Source organism: Aquarana catesbeiana, linkage group LG03, assembly GCF_042186555.1.
Source record: "Aquarana catesbeiana isolate 2022-GZ linkage group LG03, ASM4218655v1, whole genome shotgun sequence".
NCBI lineage: Eukaryota > Metazoa > Chordata > Amphibia > Anura > Ranidae > Aquarana > Aquarana catesbeiana.
This window is the reverse complement of record NC_133326.1, coordinates 554,641,084-554,661,526: the sequence shown is the minus strand read 5'-3', so window position 1 is coordinate 554,661,526 and position 20,443 is coordinate 554,641,084. Positions and strand designations below refer to the sequence as shown.

At 44.0% G+C, this 20,443-nt stretch overlaps 1 protein-coding gene across 1 annotated transcript in view; it reads left to right on the top strand.

Moving 5' to 3' along the window:
• The window catches only part of OVCH1 (ovochymase 1), a 177,967-nt gene that overhangs the window by 89,216 nt on the left and 68,308 nt on the right, over nucleotides 1–20,443 (top strand). The window contains exons 15-16 of the mRNA XM_073623594.1: nucleotides 17,567–17,632; nucleotides 20,113–20,290. Of these exons, the coding sequence (XP_073479695.1) occupies nucleotides 17,567–17,632; nucleotides 20,113–20,290 (244 nt within the window). The remainder of the gene's footprint in view (nucleotides 1–17,566; nucleotides 17,633–20,112; nucleotides 20,291–20,443) is intronic.

Here is a 20,443-nt window from a genome sequence, read left to right as displayed (position 1 = left end):
CTCCTGGGGCAGCATGTGAGGGTCCGTTCGGACAACTCATCAGCAGTGGCCTACATCAACAGGCAAGGGGGAACCAGGAGCAGATCCTTGTGGGGTCTGGCAGAATCCATCCTCAGGTGGGCCGAAGGGAGCATTCTCTCTCTCTCTGCAATACATCTGAAGGGGGAGCAGAACCACGTAGCAGATTTTCTGAGCAGAAAAATGCTGAAGGAAGGCGACTGGGTCTTGAACCAGGACATCTTCGAGATGATTACTCGGAAGTGGGGGGTCCCCTCCGTGGATCTCTTCGCCTCAAAGGCGAATACGAAAGCTCGTCTGTTCTTTTCCCTAAACAGATGGGACGGAGCAGCCGGGGTGGACGCACTAGCTCAGAGCTGGCGTTTCTCAAAGTGTTATGCTTTCCCCCCTCCCGTAATGATTCCAGCAGTTCTGAGAAAATTTCGGTCAGAAGACACAACCCTCATTCTGATCGCACCACACTGGCCAAGGAGGCCGTGGTTCTCCCTCTTGAAGAGTCTGACAGTGGAGCCTCCCTGGATTCTGCCTATCCGGGAGGATCTTCTCTCTCAGGGTCCAATCTGTTGCCCTCAGGTGGAGCGATGGAACCTCGCAGCGTGGCTACTGAGGAAGAATTGCTAAAGGGCAAAGGTTTCTCGGATCGGCTAGTGACAACTCTCCTAAATTGCAGGAAAAGAGAGACGCAAGCCATTTACCTAAAGGTGTGGAAACGCTTTAACAGTTGGTGCACAGAAAGCTCCTTCGATGTACGAAGTTCTGTAGCAGTATTAGAGTTTCTGCAGGCAGGAGCGGACAAAGGATTAGCCCTTAGCACCTTGAAAGGACAAGTATCGGCACTAAGCGTTTTCCTGGAAAAACCGCTAGCTATAGATCCTTGGGTAGCTAGGTTTTTTAGAGCTTTAGGCAGACAGAGGCCTGTTAAAAATTCCCCATTCCCAGTGTGGGATCTTTCCTTAGTTTTACAGTCTCTTACAGGGGATTCTTTTGAGCCATTGGAATCCTGTACCTTGAAGTTGATCACCCTCAAAACTGTGTTTTTGGTGGCGATCACCACAGCAAGGAGAGTAAGTGAACTCGAAGCCCTTTCTATTAGGGCGCCTTTTTTTCAGGTTTTTCCGGACCGTTTGATTTTTAAAACGGATCCGGCCTTTTTACCGAAAGTGGCCTCTAGTTTTCATAGGGGCCAGGAAATTATTTTACCTACCTTCTGTTCGAATCCTGTGAGGGAACAGGAGCATATTTTTCACAAACTGGACGTTAGAAGGTGCGTCCTTCAGTACTTAGATAGTACAAAACAGTTTAGGAAATCCGATTCTTTTTTTGTATTGTTTTCAGGGGCTAGGAAAGGGTTCAAAGCCTCTAGACGATCAATAGCCAGATGGTTAAGGTTGGCCATTAGCCAGGCCTATGTAATCGGGGGTTTGGAGCCCCCGGAGGGTATTAAAGCACATTCCACCAGGGCAGTGGCAACTTCTCAAGCAGAGTGGGCTGGTGCTTCTCCGGAGCAGATCTGTAGAGCAGCAACGTGGTCCAGTTTTTCCACGTTTGTGAAGCATTACAGATTGGACCTGCTGTCAGCCAAAGACCAAGCCTTTGGGCGTAAGGTGCTGCAGGCAGTAGTCCCTCCCTAAGGTAAGGTGCTCGCTTATCCTCTCTATGGTGCTGTCCTGAAAGATGAATGGGGAAAAACGGAGTTACTTACCGGTAACATCCTTTTCCAGGAATCTTTCAGGACAGCACTAGTACCCACCCAGGTTTTTGATTATCTATGAGAACTCATCGCATGAGAACGTCAGGTAAGATAAAGATTTGTATGACGTATTCTTGTGTCTCCCCAGCTGGCCGGAGGAACTCGTGAAGAACTGAGGGGCCGTTGGGAGGATGAGATTTAAATATTGAATTGGAAGGCGGTGTTTCCTAAGAGGGGAGGAGCCGGTGTCTCTCTATGGTGCTGTCCTGAAAGATTCCTGGAAAAGGATGTTACCGGTAAGTAACTCCGTTTTTTTTGACATAGGGGAGAAAAGACTCAGAGGACACCACTCATCAGAGGAGACAACAGACCCCCCACCTCATGAAGAAGTGGAAATCCCCCAAACCCAAGCAGAGGAGGAGGGAGACGTGATGGAAATTGTCACCACAACAGATGAGTGTCTGTGACCACAGCCTCAGGTAAGAGATGGATGCCTGCATGTTTATAATTCATGGTGTTTTGTTTTTTATATATTTTTAGGTGATCGTGATGTTGTGGAAGAAGGTAATTTCACCAGTGAAAGTGCCCAGATCGTGATCGGGGAGATCATGGGGTGTAATAGGGACTTGGAAAACATCAATGATGTTCAAAACAAAATGAAGTACATCATTGATGTTTTAGGGAGAATGTAAAACCCCTAGAAATCCCCAACTTATTTGTGCTTTGTGTTTTTGTTTTTCTGACAATTTTTTGTGACATATTATAGAAAAGCCAAATTTTGAAGATGCACACACTGTGTCAACATGTGCTATCTGCCATCACGGGAGATCAATGTACGCATTTTTGTGGGTGCAACCCCTTCCTCAATAATAAAGTAGCTGAGAGTTGCACCCACAAAACACGTCCCTTGAACCCCCATGGTGGCAGCTAGCACATGTTGACATTCGGCAATTTGTGTGCATCTTCAAAATTTGGCTTTTCTAGGGGTGACTTCACCCCATCAAACACAGTTTATAAATACTCATGTCTGATATTGCCTTCACTTTCTATAAAAGTTGAACTTTGTAAGTTCCAGAGTTGTGTATTTGTTTTTGGTTTTAAACATGCCTGTTTTACCTTTAAAAGGCAATTTCTACTTTTTAATGTGACCTAAAAAATTGTTATACAACAAACATGTTAATTTGTTGTAAAAACCTTTTATAAACGCACATGTGATTGTGCTTGGATTAAAAAGATTGAGAATCAACAATGTGTGGCTTCTTCTTTCAATGCTCAAAAGCATTTTTTGTTGTAAAGTTGGTGTTTTCAGTGACAATGGGGGTTATTTACTAAAGGCCATTTTGCACTACAAGTGCAGTTTCAGTGCAGTCTCAAGTGCACTTGTAGTGCAAAGTGTATTTTCCTTTAGTAAATAACACCCAACAGTGCTTTATAATTTTACACAATCACGCTATTTTCAGGACTCCCCAAATTTCAGTCATGGTCAGCTAAAAGAAACCCAAGCAGTAAATCTAAGCAAATATTTGTTCAGTTTAAAATATATTTTTATTTAAAAAATGTCTCAGACATTGTCTGGCATATCGATGGCCCCACTACCCATAAAGTATTCCATGTATCTTAGACGGACCTCGTGGGCACTCTGGGGGGGCAAGCCAGGACGGCCAGCTTCAAGCGCCGTCAGGTTTGGTTCATTCATATTAATTCCGGCTTCAGGCCCAACTGAGCCAGCATAGTTCCAAGAATTTTCTCCTTAAAAAGTTGTGGAGAACACAGCAAGCCAGGATTGGTGTAAGAAATAGGCGGAACCGGCTGGCCATTATTCCAAACGTGTTCTCCACCACTCTTCTGGCTCTGGCCAGCCGGTAATTAAAAACCCTCTGGTCCGAGATGAGGGTCCTCATAGGGAATGGCCGCATAAAATGGTCCCCCAGCGCAAACGCTTCATCCGCAATGAAGATGAATGGGAGTCCTTCCGCATTGTCTTCTGGAGGTGGCAAGCCCAAGCTGCCATTCTGGAGATGCCTGTAGAACTCCGTGTGGCCGATGACTCCACCATCTGACATCTGGCCATTCTTCCCCACGTCCACATACAGGAACTCATAAGTAGCCGACACCACTGCCAACATCACAATACTATTGAACCCCTTGTAGTTGTAATAGTATGACCCCGAGTTGGGTGGTGGGACAATGTGGACGTGTTTCCCATCAATTGCCCCGACGCAGTTAGGAAAGTCCCACCGCTGGGAAAAGTGGGAGGCCACAGTCTGCCATTCCTGTGGGCTGGAAGGAAACTGTGGAGTCAAACAAGAAAAATAAATTAATCATTTTGCACATATACATCGAAAGCAGATTAGACACAAACATTCTTGGCCAACATCAGTATAACATTTATTTTAGGGAGTATTTAAAGACAAAGGTATAATGTCCACCTATCAGATTCCTCCCCCACCCCTCTCATGGGCCATTTTATAAATTTTAGGGGGGGGGGAGATGTTTTGGACAGGTAACCCTCTCCACTTCATTGAGAGATGAATGCCTAAATAATGTGTATTACTTTGGCCAGCCCCTCCTTACTTACACTATTGGCAGTCCACTGGACAGGTAAGAAGTGTCATAATACAAAGATATAAATACACACTGTACACATTTTAGCACATTTTTACATTCTGCTATTACCTATCAAGATAATAATAGAATACAAAAACTTTTAACATTACCATTTGAAAGTATTCAGGCAGGCCCTTGCACTACATGCTTTGGGGAATTCATCCATAAATAAGACCACAAAAGAGGTGGGTATAGTGTATATGGGTTTGGCAAAGTCAGCAGATTGGGAGGATTGAGGATAGATAGAGGTTTGGTATCAGCTGAGTTAGCAGTTAGGGGGAGAGAGGGTTCCAAATTATTTTGGGACCCAAAAAAAAACCTCTGGCACTCTGCCAGAATTTAAAGCACACATCACAATTTTACACATTTTAGGGGGTATTTAGGGTAAAGCACTACTATGGAGCTGACAAAATACATTGTTAATTGAGTAGACGAGGTGGATATAGGCCCAGGAGAGCATGCTGGGGAGGTAAGTGAAGGCAAATATGTATGAAGGACCAAATGCATGAGGACAAAGCATATTACAATCATGGTAATTAGGGAATGAGGAAAGAAATACAATACATTGGCAAACATTAAATACAATAAAATGTGATGTAAAAGGATAAATCTTACCTTAATATACTCCTTCTGCAGGACCTGGATGATGGCAGACCAGGTCTCCGGGATAATGATCCCCAGAGCCTGGGGGGAGATGCCTGTCAAGAACTCCAACTGCAGGCTTCTCCCCGTCGCCAAGTACAGCAAGGTGGTGACTAGCCTCTGCCCCGGAGTGATGGCTTGCCTCATGCAGGTATCCTGCCTGCTGATATAAGGGGTTAGCAAAGCCAACAAACTGTGAAATATGGGGTCCGTCATCCTGAGAAAGTTCCTCAAGCCGCAAGGCTTCACTTCCTAATTCCCTTACCGAAGATGGCGGCAGCACCTGAGAGCCGAGGGTCAGATCGGCTTCGGGTGCGGACATCGCGGGCGCCCTGAACAGGTAAGTGTTCATATTTTAAAAGTCAGCAGCTGCAGTATTTGTAGCTGCTGACTTTAAAAAAAAAAAAAAAAAAAAAAGGCGGAACTCCGCTTTAAATCTACTTTCCACTTTTATTATTAATTTATATATTTTTAATTTTTTGTTTTTCTATATAGGATTTCCGATTGATATATTCTGTGAAGTGTAGGAATATTATCATACCTGTTGATCTTTCATTCCAAGATTGTATTATATTATGTATTCACTAAAGGTTTCACACAATGATCTATCAATTAATTGATTCCAGATTGTTTAATACAGGGCTCAAAATTTCAAGTCCTGAGCAACTAGCCAGGCATTAAGAGTTACTCGCCTCCAGTTGCCCCACCCAACCCCTCCCCTGCCCCACCCCTAAGTCCGCCCCTAAACACGCCCTCGTAAATTATCTAATGAAATTACACTGTTACATGTTTTATGCAGAATGAAGTTCCAAAAATAAATATTAACAACAACTTTAACAATATTAACATAAACAAAAAAAAAGAAAACAATACCGCGCTAAGAGCACAAAGTAATAGGTGAAAATGTGCAGCTGCAACAAAAGCCACAAATATCAGTGTAGTAGACATAAAAAATATATATAAAAAGTGCGCTTGCAATAAAATGGCTATCCTACTGTATATAGATAAATCATATGTGAACAAAATTATCAAAAAACAATTGTAAAAGTTCATATAATGCTTGGAAAATAAAGTCCTTTCCTAGAGAAAGTTCAGTGAAGGAAGACAGGTGAGTCCGATAGACGGGGATCCCACATCTAAAATTCAACCACCTCAGCCCGCATGAGAGGGAAGGGGAAGAGCAGAATGTGAAGGAAACGTCCAAACTCCAGGTGCATCCAGGTAACAAAATTGTGCGCTTACCAGAACTTATGGACCTCCTCTATGGCAAGGTCATGCACACAAGCAGATATAGCCCTCTGCAGGGACCAACGAACTCCACCGTCAGGATCCCAGGGTAACTTGTAATATACCTAAGGCAGGCAGGTCAATCTGAAAAAACCTCACTGGTCCGAGGGGCCGTGAGTGCAGAAAAAACTCCAATGGTGTAGTATGGATAAGTAAACCTTTTATTGCACAGACATGCGGAGAACACTCATCCACCATAAAAATGTACTAAAAAGCCGGAAAGTAAAAAACAGTAACGAACACCCGTGTGCAATACAAACAGTGCCCATCAAATGCAGCTTTACAGTGCCCATGAATGCAGCCTCACTGTGCCCATCAATGCCCTCACACTGTGCCCATCAATGAAGCCGGTCTAGGGGGACGGGACCTTGTAACAGCGCAGCTGAACACAAACCCAGCTCCGTGACACACAGCGGGAGATGCCCGCTGTGTGTGTGATACACAAGAGGAGGAGGCGAGAGAGAGGCCTCAGCACAGGTCAAAGCGGCCCCAGGGCTGCTCTGATGTCCTGTAAAAAAGCCTGCATTGTTTCTGCCTAAAGCAATCAGCCAGGAACCTGTCTGCCCTTGCTCCTCTCTCGCCCTACGCTAAATTCCTCTCGCAAAATGCGAGTGGAGAGTATATATATATATATATATATATATATATATATATATATATATATATATATATATATATATATATATATATATATATATATATATATTTTAATATATATATATATATTAATATTAGTCCCATGTATGTGGTCATTTATAGGCATGAGGTTTTAAAGAAAGGCGTGATCTGTATTAGCCCGAAACTGTTATCATGAGTGCCTGAATTTTTTGATGTTTTGAACTTCATTCAATTTTTTTTTTCTCTTTTGTTCATCGATGGACACAGCGCCTCCTTAATCTTGACCATTGGGTTATATCGCCTCAGCAGGAGTAGGGCTAGGCAGAACAAAAAACACCTGGCTATGCCCATGGGCTGTCCTCAGTCAGTATATAACCCCCTCCCTGCTCTAGGTATTCAGTTTTTTTTCTGTCTAGTCAGGAGTAGGGACCTAGCTCCTTGCTGGGTTGATTTGGTCCTATCAAATTTTACTTTTTGTTTTTTTTTGTTTTTTTTTTTTTTTTTCCATGCATTTTCTCCTGGGAGATCTGCAATCAACTGCCGTGCTAGGCGATGGGCTGGATAATCTAGATCCAGTGGTCTCCCCAGTCCAGCCAGCGAGCTCCTGCAGACCGCAGCTACGCGCTAGGTCGGCCACGATATAGCCTCAATGTACGGAGGCTGGCCCGCAAGTTAAACGTCTTGCGGGGTCACATACGAACAGGCTCTGGTCCGAGTCGCAGCGGTCCCTTGACTGACAGCCTCCCACGTTGGTGGCGAGGAGTTCTGTCTGGAGGGTCACCCGCACCATGGATCGGTAAGCACAGTTCCCCCTTTCCCCTTTTGTGTGGTTTGGGGTGGACGCGGGTACCCTCCAGGGATGGTCAGACCTGCCTGCAGGATCCCTCCTCCCATCCTAAAGTCCCCTGGTTAAACTGGGCTTCCCCCTCCCCCAACGGATTGGTGGGAGTCCCAGGGCAAGCAGCAGAGACCCTGGGGGTCTCCCCTGCCATTTCCCTTCTGGGTGGTGTGTGTTCTGCCCTGGCGGTATGGGGGGTTCCAGTGCAGAGGGTGCAGCGGAGACCCCTAGTTGCATGCCCTGCTGTGTGTGCAGTGTGAGGTAGTGTGCAGTTTGGGGGTCCCAGTGCAGCGGTGTCCCCTTAAATGTTCGCCCTGCCTGGTGGAGTACAGTACCTATTTGGAAGGGGGTCCCATTGCAGAGGGTGCAGCAACGTTAAAAGCACAGAGAGGATCCTGGCAGCATACTTCAGCATGTCAAATGGCCGGCGGACATTTTTGGGTGGTCTGTTGACATCACGGCTTGGTCTGGCTTGTCTCCGGCTGACGGCCATGTTTGTGTTGCTGATGAGGTCACGGTGGCCATTTTCTGTTGGTCTGGCTGATCTTTGACGGGCGGCCATGTTTGTGTAGCCGATGTCACGGCGGCCATTTTTCATTAGTCTAGACCCTAGAGACAGCCAGAACCTCGTGGAGATGCCAGAGCTCGGTCTCCTCCTCCTCTTCCTCTTCCTCCCCTATGCTTCTCTTCCTGTCCCGGGATATATGAAATGGACGCCGACATTGGTGTTGCTGGGTCCGAATTGCGGCGCTCCTCCGTTTTGGTAGGGTGAGTCTTTGGGGGTCCTTGTGTATCTCCCTCTCTGCTGATAGGTACCCTGGCCATTGGGGTGTCCCTTAGTGGTGCCAAAGTTCCTTTGTATTACAGGGTCGTCTTCTTTATGGAGCCTCAGGGTCACATTTCACCCACTGATCCCCTCTTGGAGGTGGCAGGTCCCGCGGAACCCCAGCTTCCCATGGTTGCGCTGACGATGTCCTTGAGTCATTAGTATCCCAGGTGGAAGTAGCGTGTGGGCAAAGACCCAGGAGGAAACGTCCCCCACCTTCCCCTGCTGTCTGTCTCATCTGATTCTGAGCCTGATGCCGCTGGGGACGTGGCCCGTCCAGGGGGGGTTTAATATCTCGCCCCCTGACCCGTCCGATAGTGAGGATGAGTCCTCTGCAGTCTGAGCAGTGAGTGAAAAAGCAATCACTTCTTACTGCAGTGTGGGAGACTCTAAAGATGGGGGATGCGGCTGACAGGGCCACAAACGTAGCTGTGTCCTTTGGTATGCATAAGTCACCTCGGACACCTAGGGTGTTTCCTTATCTGCCTTATTTTGATAGGTTTACCTATAAGGAATGGGAACGACCAAAATCACCCTTTGTGGTCCCCAAATGTTTCTCAATACGCTACCTTTGAAGAATCAATTTTAAAAAAGTGGACTACCCCACCAGTGGTGGACCCTCCTGTTTCCAGGTTGAATAGAGCAACCATGATCCCAGTAGAGGAATCCCCGTCCTTTAAGGACCCGGCTGACAGGAAAGCGGAGACTGTAGCACACAGCATGTTTACTATGGCTGGGTTGGCATTGCGTCTAGTCTGGGCCTCGGCCCTGGTGTCGCAGACCCTAACTGAATGGGCCAAGCTTTTGCGCTAGGGTCTGGGTAGTGAGCAGGTTCCCGCTGCTTATGTTGATTTAGTGGACCAGTTGGTCCATGGGCTACAGTATATATGTGATGCAGCTCCTGTGCTGTCCAAGCTTTCTTTTTCAGCAGTGGTGATTAGACGTGTGCTGTGGCTTAAGAACTGGTTGGCAGGCCAAGCCTCTAAAAAAGCTCTCGTTGATCTGCCCTTTCAAGGCGACTGCCTGTTTGGGGCTACCCTGGATGACATCATAAAGGGTGTCACAGGGGGAAAAAGTACCTTCCTGCCTCAATCTAGGAAAGGCAAGGAGCCTTGTTGCAGACGGGGGCCATCCTTCTCAGCCAATAAGAAATTCTTCTGGGCTCCCGGGACAGCAGATAAAGGAAATAGATCTCTCGTCTTCTCCGGGAAGTTCCAAGCAATCTTGGTCTGGTAAGCCTAGAGCAGGCTTCTCTGGATCCACTGGCAAGACTCCTTCAGCATGAAGGTCTGCCCTCACCCATTGCTGGGGTGGGGGGACATCTTCGCTGGTTTCCAGATTCATGGACCTCCTTTCTGATCATCAAGGGGGTCCACGAATTGAACCTTTTGGGGGTACCAAAGAAGGGGGACAGAATTTGTCCACTTCTGTGGGTATAATTCCTGTAAAGGTTTGGGTGACATCCAAACTACCCAAGGTCCCCTCTAGCCCTGTCCAGCAAATTGGGCTACCTGGGTCTGACTCTGGAGTGAATGCTGACCAGGTCAGTAGTTTTTCTTCTCAAATGTCTGCCCCTTCAGCAGGTTCAATTCAATTGAAGTAACTGAGGCTTATGACATCTTGCGAGTTCCTCTGGTAGATGCCGCAGTCATCCTAGTGTCACTGCGGGGCCAATGCCTTCCTCTTCTGCAGTGCCTACGAAGGACCGAGAGCAAAAGTCTTCCAGTGGCTGCAAACATCCCCTGGAAGCTACCTCTAACGGAGGACCAGTTGTACCAAGGGCTGAGCTTCCATCCTGCTCCTGCTTTACAGTAACTGGTTTTAATGGCCTAGTCATTGAAAGCCAGGTACTGGGAGAGATACAGGTCTGTCGGGATCAGTGATCCCTACTACGGTGAAGGCGAGGAAGTCAACTTCTAGTAAGATATACCATCGTATGTGGAAAGCGTACATTTCTTGGTGTCGATTGGCGTTCATCCTCGATCCTTTTCTGTGACTCGGATCTTAGCTTTTCTTCAACAGGACGTTGAGCAGAAGTTGGCTTTGAGCACCATCAAGGTCCAGGCATCTGCCTTAGCAGTCTTCTTTCAGCGACCCCTAGCCACTCACTCTTTAGTTCGTACCTTCATTCAAGGAGTCTGGCATGTGGCTCCGACTGTACGGTCTCTTTTGCCACCATGGGTTTTAAACTTTGGTGCGATCGGTTCTCCAGAAACCTCCATTCAAGAATATTCGGGAGATTCCCTTACCTACGTTGTCCCAGAAGGTGGCATTCCTGGTGGCTATTACCTCGGCCCGCAGGGTTTCAGAGTTGGCGGCATTATCCTGTCGTAATCCCTATTTAGTACTCCATAGGGATAAAGCGGTTCTTCGTCCCTGTCTGTCATTTTTGCCCAAGGTTGTCTCTGACCTCCATTTGAATGAAGAAATTGTGTTGCTGTCCTTGTGTCCCAAGGGCTTTGCATACCTTGGATGTGGTTCGTGCGATTTGGGTGTATCTGGAATCCACTGAGTCCTTCCGGAGGTCAGACTCACTCTTTGTTTACACAAAGACCAAGGAAAGGGCTGGTCGCTTCTTCGGCTACAATCTCCAGATGGATCAGACTGTGACTCAGGCCTATTCTGTTAAGGGTCGGGTTCCTCCTTTCCCCTGTAACGGCGCATTCTATTCGGGTGCTTAGTACTTCTTGGGCCTTCCGTCATCAATCGTCAATATCACAGGTTTGCAAGGCGGCCACTTGGTCATCAGTGCGTACCTTCACTAAATTCTATAAAGTAGATATTTTGGCATCTGTGGATGCTTCTTTTGGCCGCAAGGTTTTGTAGGCTGCTGTTTAAGAGGGGGGGGTTCCCTCATAAGGGGTGTTTTTTCTTTAAATATTTTTTATTTCAGATGGGGCTCCTGTGACCTGGTTAAGGCTCCTGTGTCCTGGTTAGGGCTCTTGTGGTTAGCCTTGGGTTACTTTGCCCACCCCTCATTTTTCTTTGGCACTGCTTTTGGACGTCCCAATAGTCAAGATTAAGGGGGCGCTGTGTCTGTCGATGAACTCAACAGAAAAAGGGATTTTTGTACTCGCCGATAACCGGCGTTATCTACTGACTGAGGACAGCCCATAGGCGTAGCCAGGTGTTTTTTTGTTCTGCCTAGTCCTACTCCTGCAGAGGCGATATAACCCAATGGTCAAGATTAAGGAGGCGCTGTGTCTGTCGAACTCAGAGAAATGGATTTTACGGTGAGTACAAAAATCCCATTTTTTTGTGCAGCAATCCCACTTGATTTATACTCTCTATCTATATACAGTTGTGCTCATAAGTTTACATACCCTGGCAGAATTTTTTTATTTCTTGGCTATTTTTCAGAGAATATGAATGATAAAACAAAAACTTTTCTTTCACTCGTGGTTAGTGTTTGGCTGAAGCCATTTATTGTCAATCAACTGTGTTTACTCTTTTTTTAATCATAATGGCAACAGAAACTACCCAAATGACCCCGATTAAAAGTTTACATTCCCTGGTGATTTTGGCCTGATGACATGCACACAAGTTGACACAAAGGGTTTGAATGGCTATTAAAGGTAACCATCCTCACTTGTGATATGTTTGCTTGTAATTTGTGTGTGTGTGTATATATAAAAGGTCAGTGAGTTTCTGGACTCCTGACAGACCCTTGCATCTTTCATCCAGTGCTGCACTGAAGTTTTTGGATTCTGAGTCATGGGGAAAGCAAAAGAATTGTCAAAGGATCTGCGGTAAATGGTAGTTGAACTGTATAAAGCAGGAAAGGGATATAAAAAGATATCTAAGGAATTGAGAATGCCAATCAGCAGTGTTCAAATTTTAATTATGAAGTGGAAAATGAGGGGTTCTGTTGAAACCAAACCATGGTCAGGTAGACCAACTAAAATGTCAGCCACAACTGCCAGGAAAATTGTTCGGGATGCAAAGAAAAAACCACAAATAACTTCAGGTAAAATACAGGACTCTCTGAAAACATGTGGTGTGGCTGTTTCAAGATGCACAATAAGGAGGCACTTGAAGAAAGATGGGCTGCATGATCGAGTCGCCAGAAGAAAGCCATTACTATGCAAATGCCACAAAGTATCCCGCTTACAATACGCCAGAAACCACAGAGAAAAGCCTCAAACCATCTGGCACAAAGTCATTTGGAGTAATGAGCCAAAATTGAGCTTTTTGGCCACAACCATAAACGCTACATTTGAAGAGGAGTCAACAAGGCCTATGATGAAAGGTACTGAGGTGGATCGCTGATGTTTTGGGGATGTGTGCGCTGCAAAGGCACAGGAAATTTGGTCAAAATTGTTGGCAAGATGAATGCAGTTATGTTGCAGTGTTATCAAAAAATACTGGAAGAATATTTGCATTCATCAGCCAGGAATGGGACACACTTGGACATTCCAACATGACAATAAGCCAAATCACAAGGCCAAGTTGACTTGTTATTGGCTACAGCAGAATAAAGTGAAGGTCCTGGAGTGGCCATCTGTCTCCTGACCTCCATGTCATTGAGCCACTCTGGGGAGATCTCAAACGTGTAGTTCATGCAAGACAGCCCAAGAATTTACAGGAACTGGAGGCTTTTTGCCAAGAGTAATGGACAGCTTTACATCTGAGAAGATAAAGAGCCTCATCCACAAATACCACAAAAGACTTCAAGCTGTTATTGATGTTAAAGGGAGCAATACACGGTATTAAGCACTTGGGTATGTAAACTTTTGATCAGGGTCATTTGGGTAGTTTCTGTTGCCATTATGATTTAGAGTAAACACAGTTGATTGATAATAAACGGCGTCAGCCAAACACTAACCATGAGTGAAAAAAGTTTGTGTTATCATTCATATTTTCTGAAAAATAGCCAAGAAATCATAAATTCTGCCAGGGTAAACTTATGAGCACAACTGTATATATTTTTTGCCTGCTCGTGATTGATAGCAGTCAGCAGAGCTTCTGCTCATTTACTAAACTCTGGTGCAACTGCTCTTGCAGTGTGCAACTGCACTTTGCAAAGTACACAGTCTATTTGCATAGATCTGTCTGTTTACACACATTACACTTGTTAGACACACTGTTAACCCCTTGATTGCCCCTTGATGTTAAGCCCTTCCCCGCCAGTGGCATTAGTACAGTATACAATATTATTACTGATCACTGTATTAGTGTCACTAGCGACATCGGTGTCAGTCAGCATCCCTCCCAGCCAGTGTCAGATAGCACTAGATTGCTTTTCTCACTATAACTCACCACCATTACTAGTATAGTGTCTGTGCAGATCAGTATGTTGATCATGGTCAGAACTATACTAGTGTCCCCAAAAATGCAGTTTGGCTTTTACCAAAGACCTGTAGCAGACATTTTGGCCTAAATTTATGAAGAAATTTGATTTTATTGGATATATTTTATAACAGAAAGTAGAAAATTATTTTTTTTCTCAAAATTGTCTGTATTTTTTGTTTTTATATAATAAAAGCTAAAACGGAGATCAAATAACACTGTTTTTATTTTTATATTTTATTATATAAAAACAAAAAATACAGACAATTTTGAGAAAAAAAAATTCTACTTTGTTAAAAAAAAAAAATTCCAATAAAATCTAATTTCCTGATAAATTTAGGCCAAAATGTCTGCTACATGTCTTTGGTAAAAGCCAAACTGCGTTTTGGGGGACACTAGTATATTTCTGATCAAATACCACCAAAAGAAAGCTTTGTGTGGAAAAAAAAGATTTAAATTTAATTTGGGTACAGTGTTGCATGACAGCGCAATTGTCAATTAAAGTAGCACAGTGGTAAGTTGCAATATATTTTCATTTTTGCTCTTGGCTATTTAACTTTAGCGATAAACTTATTTCACCTACAAAAATCGTCCCTTTTGCTGGCTACAGTTATCATGGAGACAAAATGAAGGGCAAACCCAAATTTTGCCAATTTTACCAGAACAATAGATGCAGGTACAAGCATTTGCTTAGCAGGGTAGATTTGGTGCCCTCTGAACTTGTGATACAGATTAAATAAACCCTGCATGCCTAAAAAGGATAATCTCCAAATTTCTCATCAATTAAAACATTATAGGACAGCTGAGGCTTGTAGTTCTACGAAACATTTTAGGAAGTTTGTGTTAGGGTTACAGTATATAGTCATTGTGTGCAAGAGCATAAATATTTGTCATAATCCAAAATATTATTTTATCTACAGTGGTCTCCAAACTGAGGCCTAGGGGTCAGATGCAGCCCTTTGCTTGCCTTTATCTGGCCCTTGGGGTACTATTCCTTACACTAAAACTAATGTCAGGGCACTATTCCTCCTCCCACTGACACAAATGATGGGGCACTATTCCTTCCACTGATGCCAATGATGGGGCACTATCCATTCCACTGATGCCAATGATGAGTCATTGTTTACTCACATTCACGTTGGGGCATTGTCCACAGTTCGACCCCCTCAAAATCTGAAGGAATGTAAACTGGCCCTTTGTTTAGAAAGTTTGGAGACCCCTGATCTACAACACTGGTTCCTAGTAGTGTACTGACCATGTAACAAGGTGTTAGCCTCACATTGTTTACCTTTTAGTTAGATTTCTGCTGTAGTTCTGACTTTTTATTGCTAGATGTTTCCCATCTATCCTTAATTCCATAATGGAGGTTGTTTAATAGAAGTACTTGTCTTCTGCCTTGTTAATAGGCGATAGTCGGCCAGGGCACCAGTGTGTCCTCTGCCTCGGACCTCGGGTGCCATCTTGAACACAGAGTTCTCCTGAGATCTGGTTAGCCATATATATATATATATATATATATATATATATATATATATATATATATATATATATATATATATATAAATATTCTCCCCTATTGTGTGATTTGGTGCACCTTGCAGTGTTTGGACATTGAAGTAGGCAAAGAGACCTGCCATTGAGATCTGAAATGGGTGTAGCTCTTTCCACATTGTTTTTTTTTTTGCCCGCTTTTTCCGCCCACCACCTCCATTAATAGAAGCTGTACTATAGTTGCAATGAATGAAAAGTGATCTATGAATGGAGGACAGGTGGAAGACTGAAAAGTCTTTCTCCTCCATTCATAGTTTCTTATTCATAGAAGCTATAGTACAGCTTCTATGAATTGAGGAGATGGTTGGGTATAGTCAGGCACTCTTGATAAGTACCTGTTACAGCTACCTTCACTCTATTTGTCCTTGACACATCAGAAGATTGCGGGGCTAAGGGGGGGGCCTCAAGATTTCTACTAAGCCAGGAGACAGAGCATAAGAACATATCACATTGATAGTGGTCACACACATCCTTTTGCTCTAATTAAACTTGGGTGTTAATGCTATACCTACAACCAAAGACAATAATTTAAACCAATGAGGTATCTCTAAGGATTTTGAAGTGTATCTAAAGCCAAAACTTTCTCTTGAAATATACCCTATTCTTTTGGTCCTGACAAACCATGCGTAGCAATAACTCACGGTGGAGCTGCTGGTTTAAGCGGGCCTGTCCTCTTTGCTCTACACCCTTCTTAAATTGTTCACTCCCCTTGACACAACTCTAGTGCAGTGTTGAAACAATATGAGCATTAACTTTAACTCACAATATACACTTAAAATTACCTCTACCTAGGTACTGGTAACTCCACCTGTAGGAGAAATGACAACATTGCCCACAAACTTCAATAATGACCAAAAGTAACTTCTTTCTTTGAATAAGTAATATATTTATATAAAGAGTTATTTCAACAAATATACTATCAACGTAGTGTGATAGTATAAGAAATGATTATGACATTCAATAACAATCACAGAAATATATATGTATATATTGGTATGAATCTATACCCGGGAGCTCCCCCTGCTCTAGACCTTAAAGTCACTATACTAAAATGCAGGGCCCTGCAATAAAAAAGGTAGTCCAGACGTCTTCAGTCTTCGTTAGCTTTTATAATTGTAATCTGCAAAGGGTTCCTCCTGGGTGTTGCGCAGTGTAGTATAACACACCAAAACAATTGTAATCCAATAGAGTAACTAGGTGTCTTTATATGAAGAAACAAACATCTAACATCCGCTCTTGAACACTGAAGTCTATTCGGATGTAATGCTCTCCGACTTAACTTGTTCCGTGGGACTATCAGTCCCAGCAACACTCTATACAGTTCTAAAGATGTGTGTGTAATACTCAAATAAACTTCTGGGTGTCAACCCTCTCACCACACAGGATCCAAGCAGGTGGATGTCTCAGGTTCAGCAGTTCTCAGTTCCGTATGGATGCACCACCACGCCGTCACACTGTTCCGTTCACAAACGACCGGGAGTCCTCGGTTACCCCCCCACGAGTCTTCCAGGAACAATCACGTCTCTTGTCCAGCTCACTACGATGCGATGGCAGGATACTACCGCTGCTCTGCTCCTACGCCAGGTAGGCCGCAACCCTGTGGGACACACACACCCACAGAGTTCTGCTGGCAGGCCATGCGTCCCAGGCACAAGAGAGCTAAAATGGCCGCTGCTTACTCTTTTATACCCCCCACCCCCCACAATGCAGTTCAGTTCTGACTTTGTCCAGGAGCATTGTGGGTGGGTCAGAGCTACAGTTCCAAAGTAAACAGTGAATCACTTCCGTGTCACTAAATCCTGAGACATAAACTTATTCTACTTTATCAATTGTCCACAAGATTGCACTAACACAGCTTTTGTACTAAATAATACACATAGAGCTAGAAACAGTTGTCAGCGCTACACATGTCATTGAGACAAAGTGAGAGAAAATCGAAACCTTTTTAGTTGTCTTCAGCACAGGAATAGAGGAAAAGTCTTTCAATGGAGATGCTTGTTCTAGTAATAGCTGTTTAAAAGAGGATATTTCATCTCGCATCCTATGGTGTCTACCAAAAAAAAAAAAAAAAAATATTAACCATTCCTTTATTTCAATCTTTAATAATAAAAAAAAAAATTAGTTTTATATGTACGTTAACATCATTTTTATAGTGTCAATAATTTTATTACCCATGTTTATTTTTTTGTTTTTTTTGCAGAGGAAGTAAAGTCACAGGTCTTGCCTAGCTTTCATCAGGCTCCCAATCTCAAAAGCGTCACCAAAAGTGAGTAATGGGGAAGATGGGTCTGGGTGGAAAGAGAGGTGCGTTTATGAAACGATGTGAAAGAAGAACGTTGTTAAGAGTGGCCAATCGGACTTAGTGGGTACTTTAGGGCTCATTCAAACAGCTGATTAGTGCTGTCCTCTATGGACTGCCTGCATGCAGCTCTGGGGTGGATGCACGGGCATCTGCCAGCGGCTCTGTGTGGAGGATGCACTAATCTGCCGACTGAATGAGCCCTTATTCAATACACCTGTCTAGTACTCGTAAAGTGGTGAACATAGTTGGCAACAATGCTCTTGTGTTTGTGGCATTCTAATGATGCTTAGTTGGTATTAGCAATTCTATGTGTTCCAAAAAAAATTTCCTGGCATTGCCAGCCTGAACCAATGACATAATACTGCTTAGATCTATATATTCATGTTGTGTATGACAAATTCTGGCCCCTAATCTTCAGGCTCAGCAGATATCAAGATTCATGCAATCGGGGAATATTTAGCAATTTTTAGGTAAAAATGTGCATTTATTTTTATTTTTTTTAAGGATCCTGCAGAGCATTGATCTTGTGATCACGGGTGCAATGTTCAGCTCCTGTAGACTCTCAGGATAGCTGTCTGCTCGTACCTCGCGCGGGCAGGCAGTTACCTGAGAGCAGGAAGATCAATGGACTACTAGGATGCCCTTGACGCTCATTGAAAACTACAAGCCATCAGCTGCAATGGCTGCTATTTGTAGGCATTAATTCACAGGAAACTGTGAATGAACGCGCGGTCATGTGGAGGGGGGGGGGGGCTGCAGATGCCAAAACATGTTACATGTTCCACCCTAGAAATGGGTGTAACGTGTTCCAGAAGTGAACTTATCATTTATTGATCCACTGTGGCTATTTGACTGGTCCTTAACTGACAGAAGAAGGTGATGTGGTCTTCGATTTGATGTAGCCTTCCTCTTCATAATTTTCTGTGTTGTAGCCCATTCTCCATGTTTTACCTAGTTGTAGCTTCTCCTTGTCATGATTTTTTCTGTTCGTTTTCAGGTTTCTCCATATTGTAGCCCAGCTTCTCTCCATGTTGCAGCTGTCCACCTAATTTTCCCTGTGTTGTAGCCTTTCCTCTTCATAGTTCCTCATGTTGTAGCCAGTACTGTTCAAGGTTCTCTGTATTGATGTCCATTCTGTCCATGATGGCCTGTCCTCTTCATGGTTCCCTGTGGTGTAACCAGTTTTTTTTTGTGGTTCTCTGTGTTGACACCCATTTTCTTTATAGTTCCCCGTTGTGACAGACTTTGGAAACCCAGTTGGGTATTTCCGCCAAGAAGCTTCTTCCCAAGTCCTGGAACATGAGACCAATGGGTCTGGCTATGTTACCCCCAAGAACCAGGCAACACCACTTTCGAAGTACACAGAAATAGAACTGTTAGAACAAGAGTACAGTCTTGTATACACTTGTGGAGGAGGTCCCCCCCCTCCTGATCATATTACCCTAACAATACATCTGTAACCAGAAACATAAATATAAATTAACATGAGCTAATTAACTAATCATTTAGCCAGCCTAGGTGACTCGGAGGTTTGACCTTTCACGCCAGCCTTGTCTTCTAGCTCAGAAGACACAATCCACATTATCATAAGGATAAACATGGGACGCCTTTACACAATAGCAGGAGCTCCCAGTAGCAGACTATGTATCTACTACATTGTACAGAGGCCAATGTAAGCAGTTCTTTCAAGTAACATGTATAGTTCAGAATCAAATAAACCAGGAATAATCTTTATATTTTTCCTGGGAGATATTGTGGATAAATATTACTGTGCTATTTGCTTGGATGCCCTATGCCCCTAATAGACACAGGGTAACTTAGACATAAAAGGGAAATGGGGGGGCTGAAACAAAGGTTTTCCAGTTCTCTCCAAAAGCCCCTGTCTCGGCTAGGTCTGTCACACCCATGTTGTAGCCTGTCCTCTTTCCGGTTCTTTGTGGTGTAGCCAGTGCTCTTTTTGTAGTTGTCTGTGTTTGTTGCCCATTTTCTTAATGGTTCCCTGTGTTGTAGCCATCTTTTTCATGGTTTCCCATGTTGTAACCCATCCTCTTTGTGGGTACTCTTATTGTAATCTACTTTTCATGGTTACCTGTTTTGTAGCATATCCTCTTCATGGTTGTCTGTGTTTGAGGTTCAGAGATTGTGTCCTAATGACCATTGCTGCAAAGAGCCCCTATATAATCTGTTAAGGATTTTCTGTCAGCTGGAACAAGTCTGGCCATTCTCCTCTGTCCTTTTGTCATTAAGAAAGTGTTTTCATCACACAAGCTCTGTTTACTGGACATTTTGTTTTTTTGCACCAACCTTTCTAAACTCTTCTAAAGATCCCATGTTCGATGTTGCCAGCACCATGTCTGAAAAGACTTCTTAAAATGATTATTACCACCTGAGTATCACCTTCATTAAATTACATGTTCAGTATTTGTGCTCTCTGTGAGTCCTAGGTGTCTGTGGCGTCGCCCCTCTCTCTGCCCAGTGGCTTCTGAATCGAGTTATTGGTGGGGAGGACGCTTGCCCCAATTGCTGGCCATGGAATGTGGAGCTGATGTTCCAGGAAAGCTTTTTGTGTAGCGGGGTGATTCTGTCAGCGAACTGGGTGCTCACAGTGGCCCACTGCTTACGGTAAGCCACAATAACAGCTTATTATTTTTTTAAAAATGTAAATAAATGACAAATGCTTAGACTGAAACCATGCTTGACATGTATCCAAAGCCAAAACTTCTGGAAGGGTTATGTCTGTGTTCCATTGAAGACATTCTCTTCACTTCCTGCCTC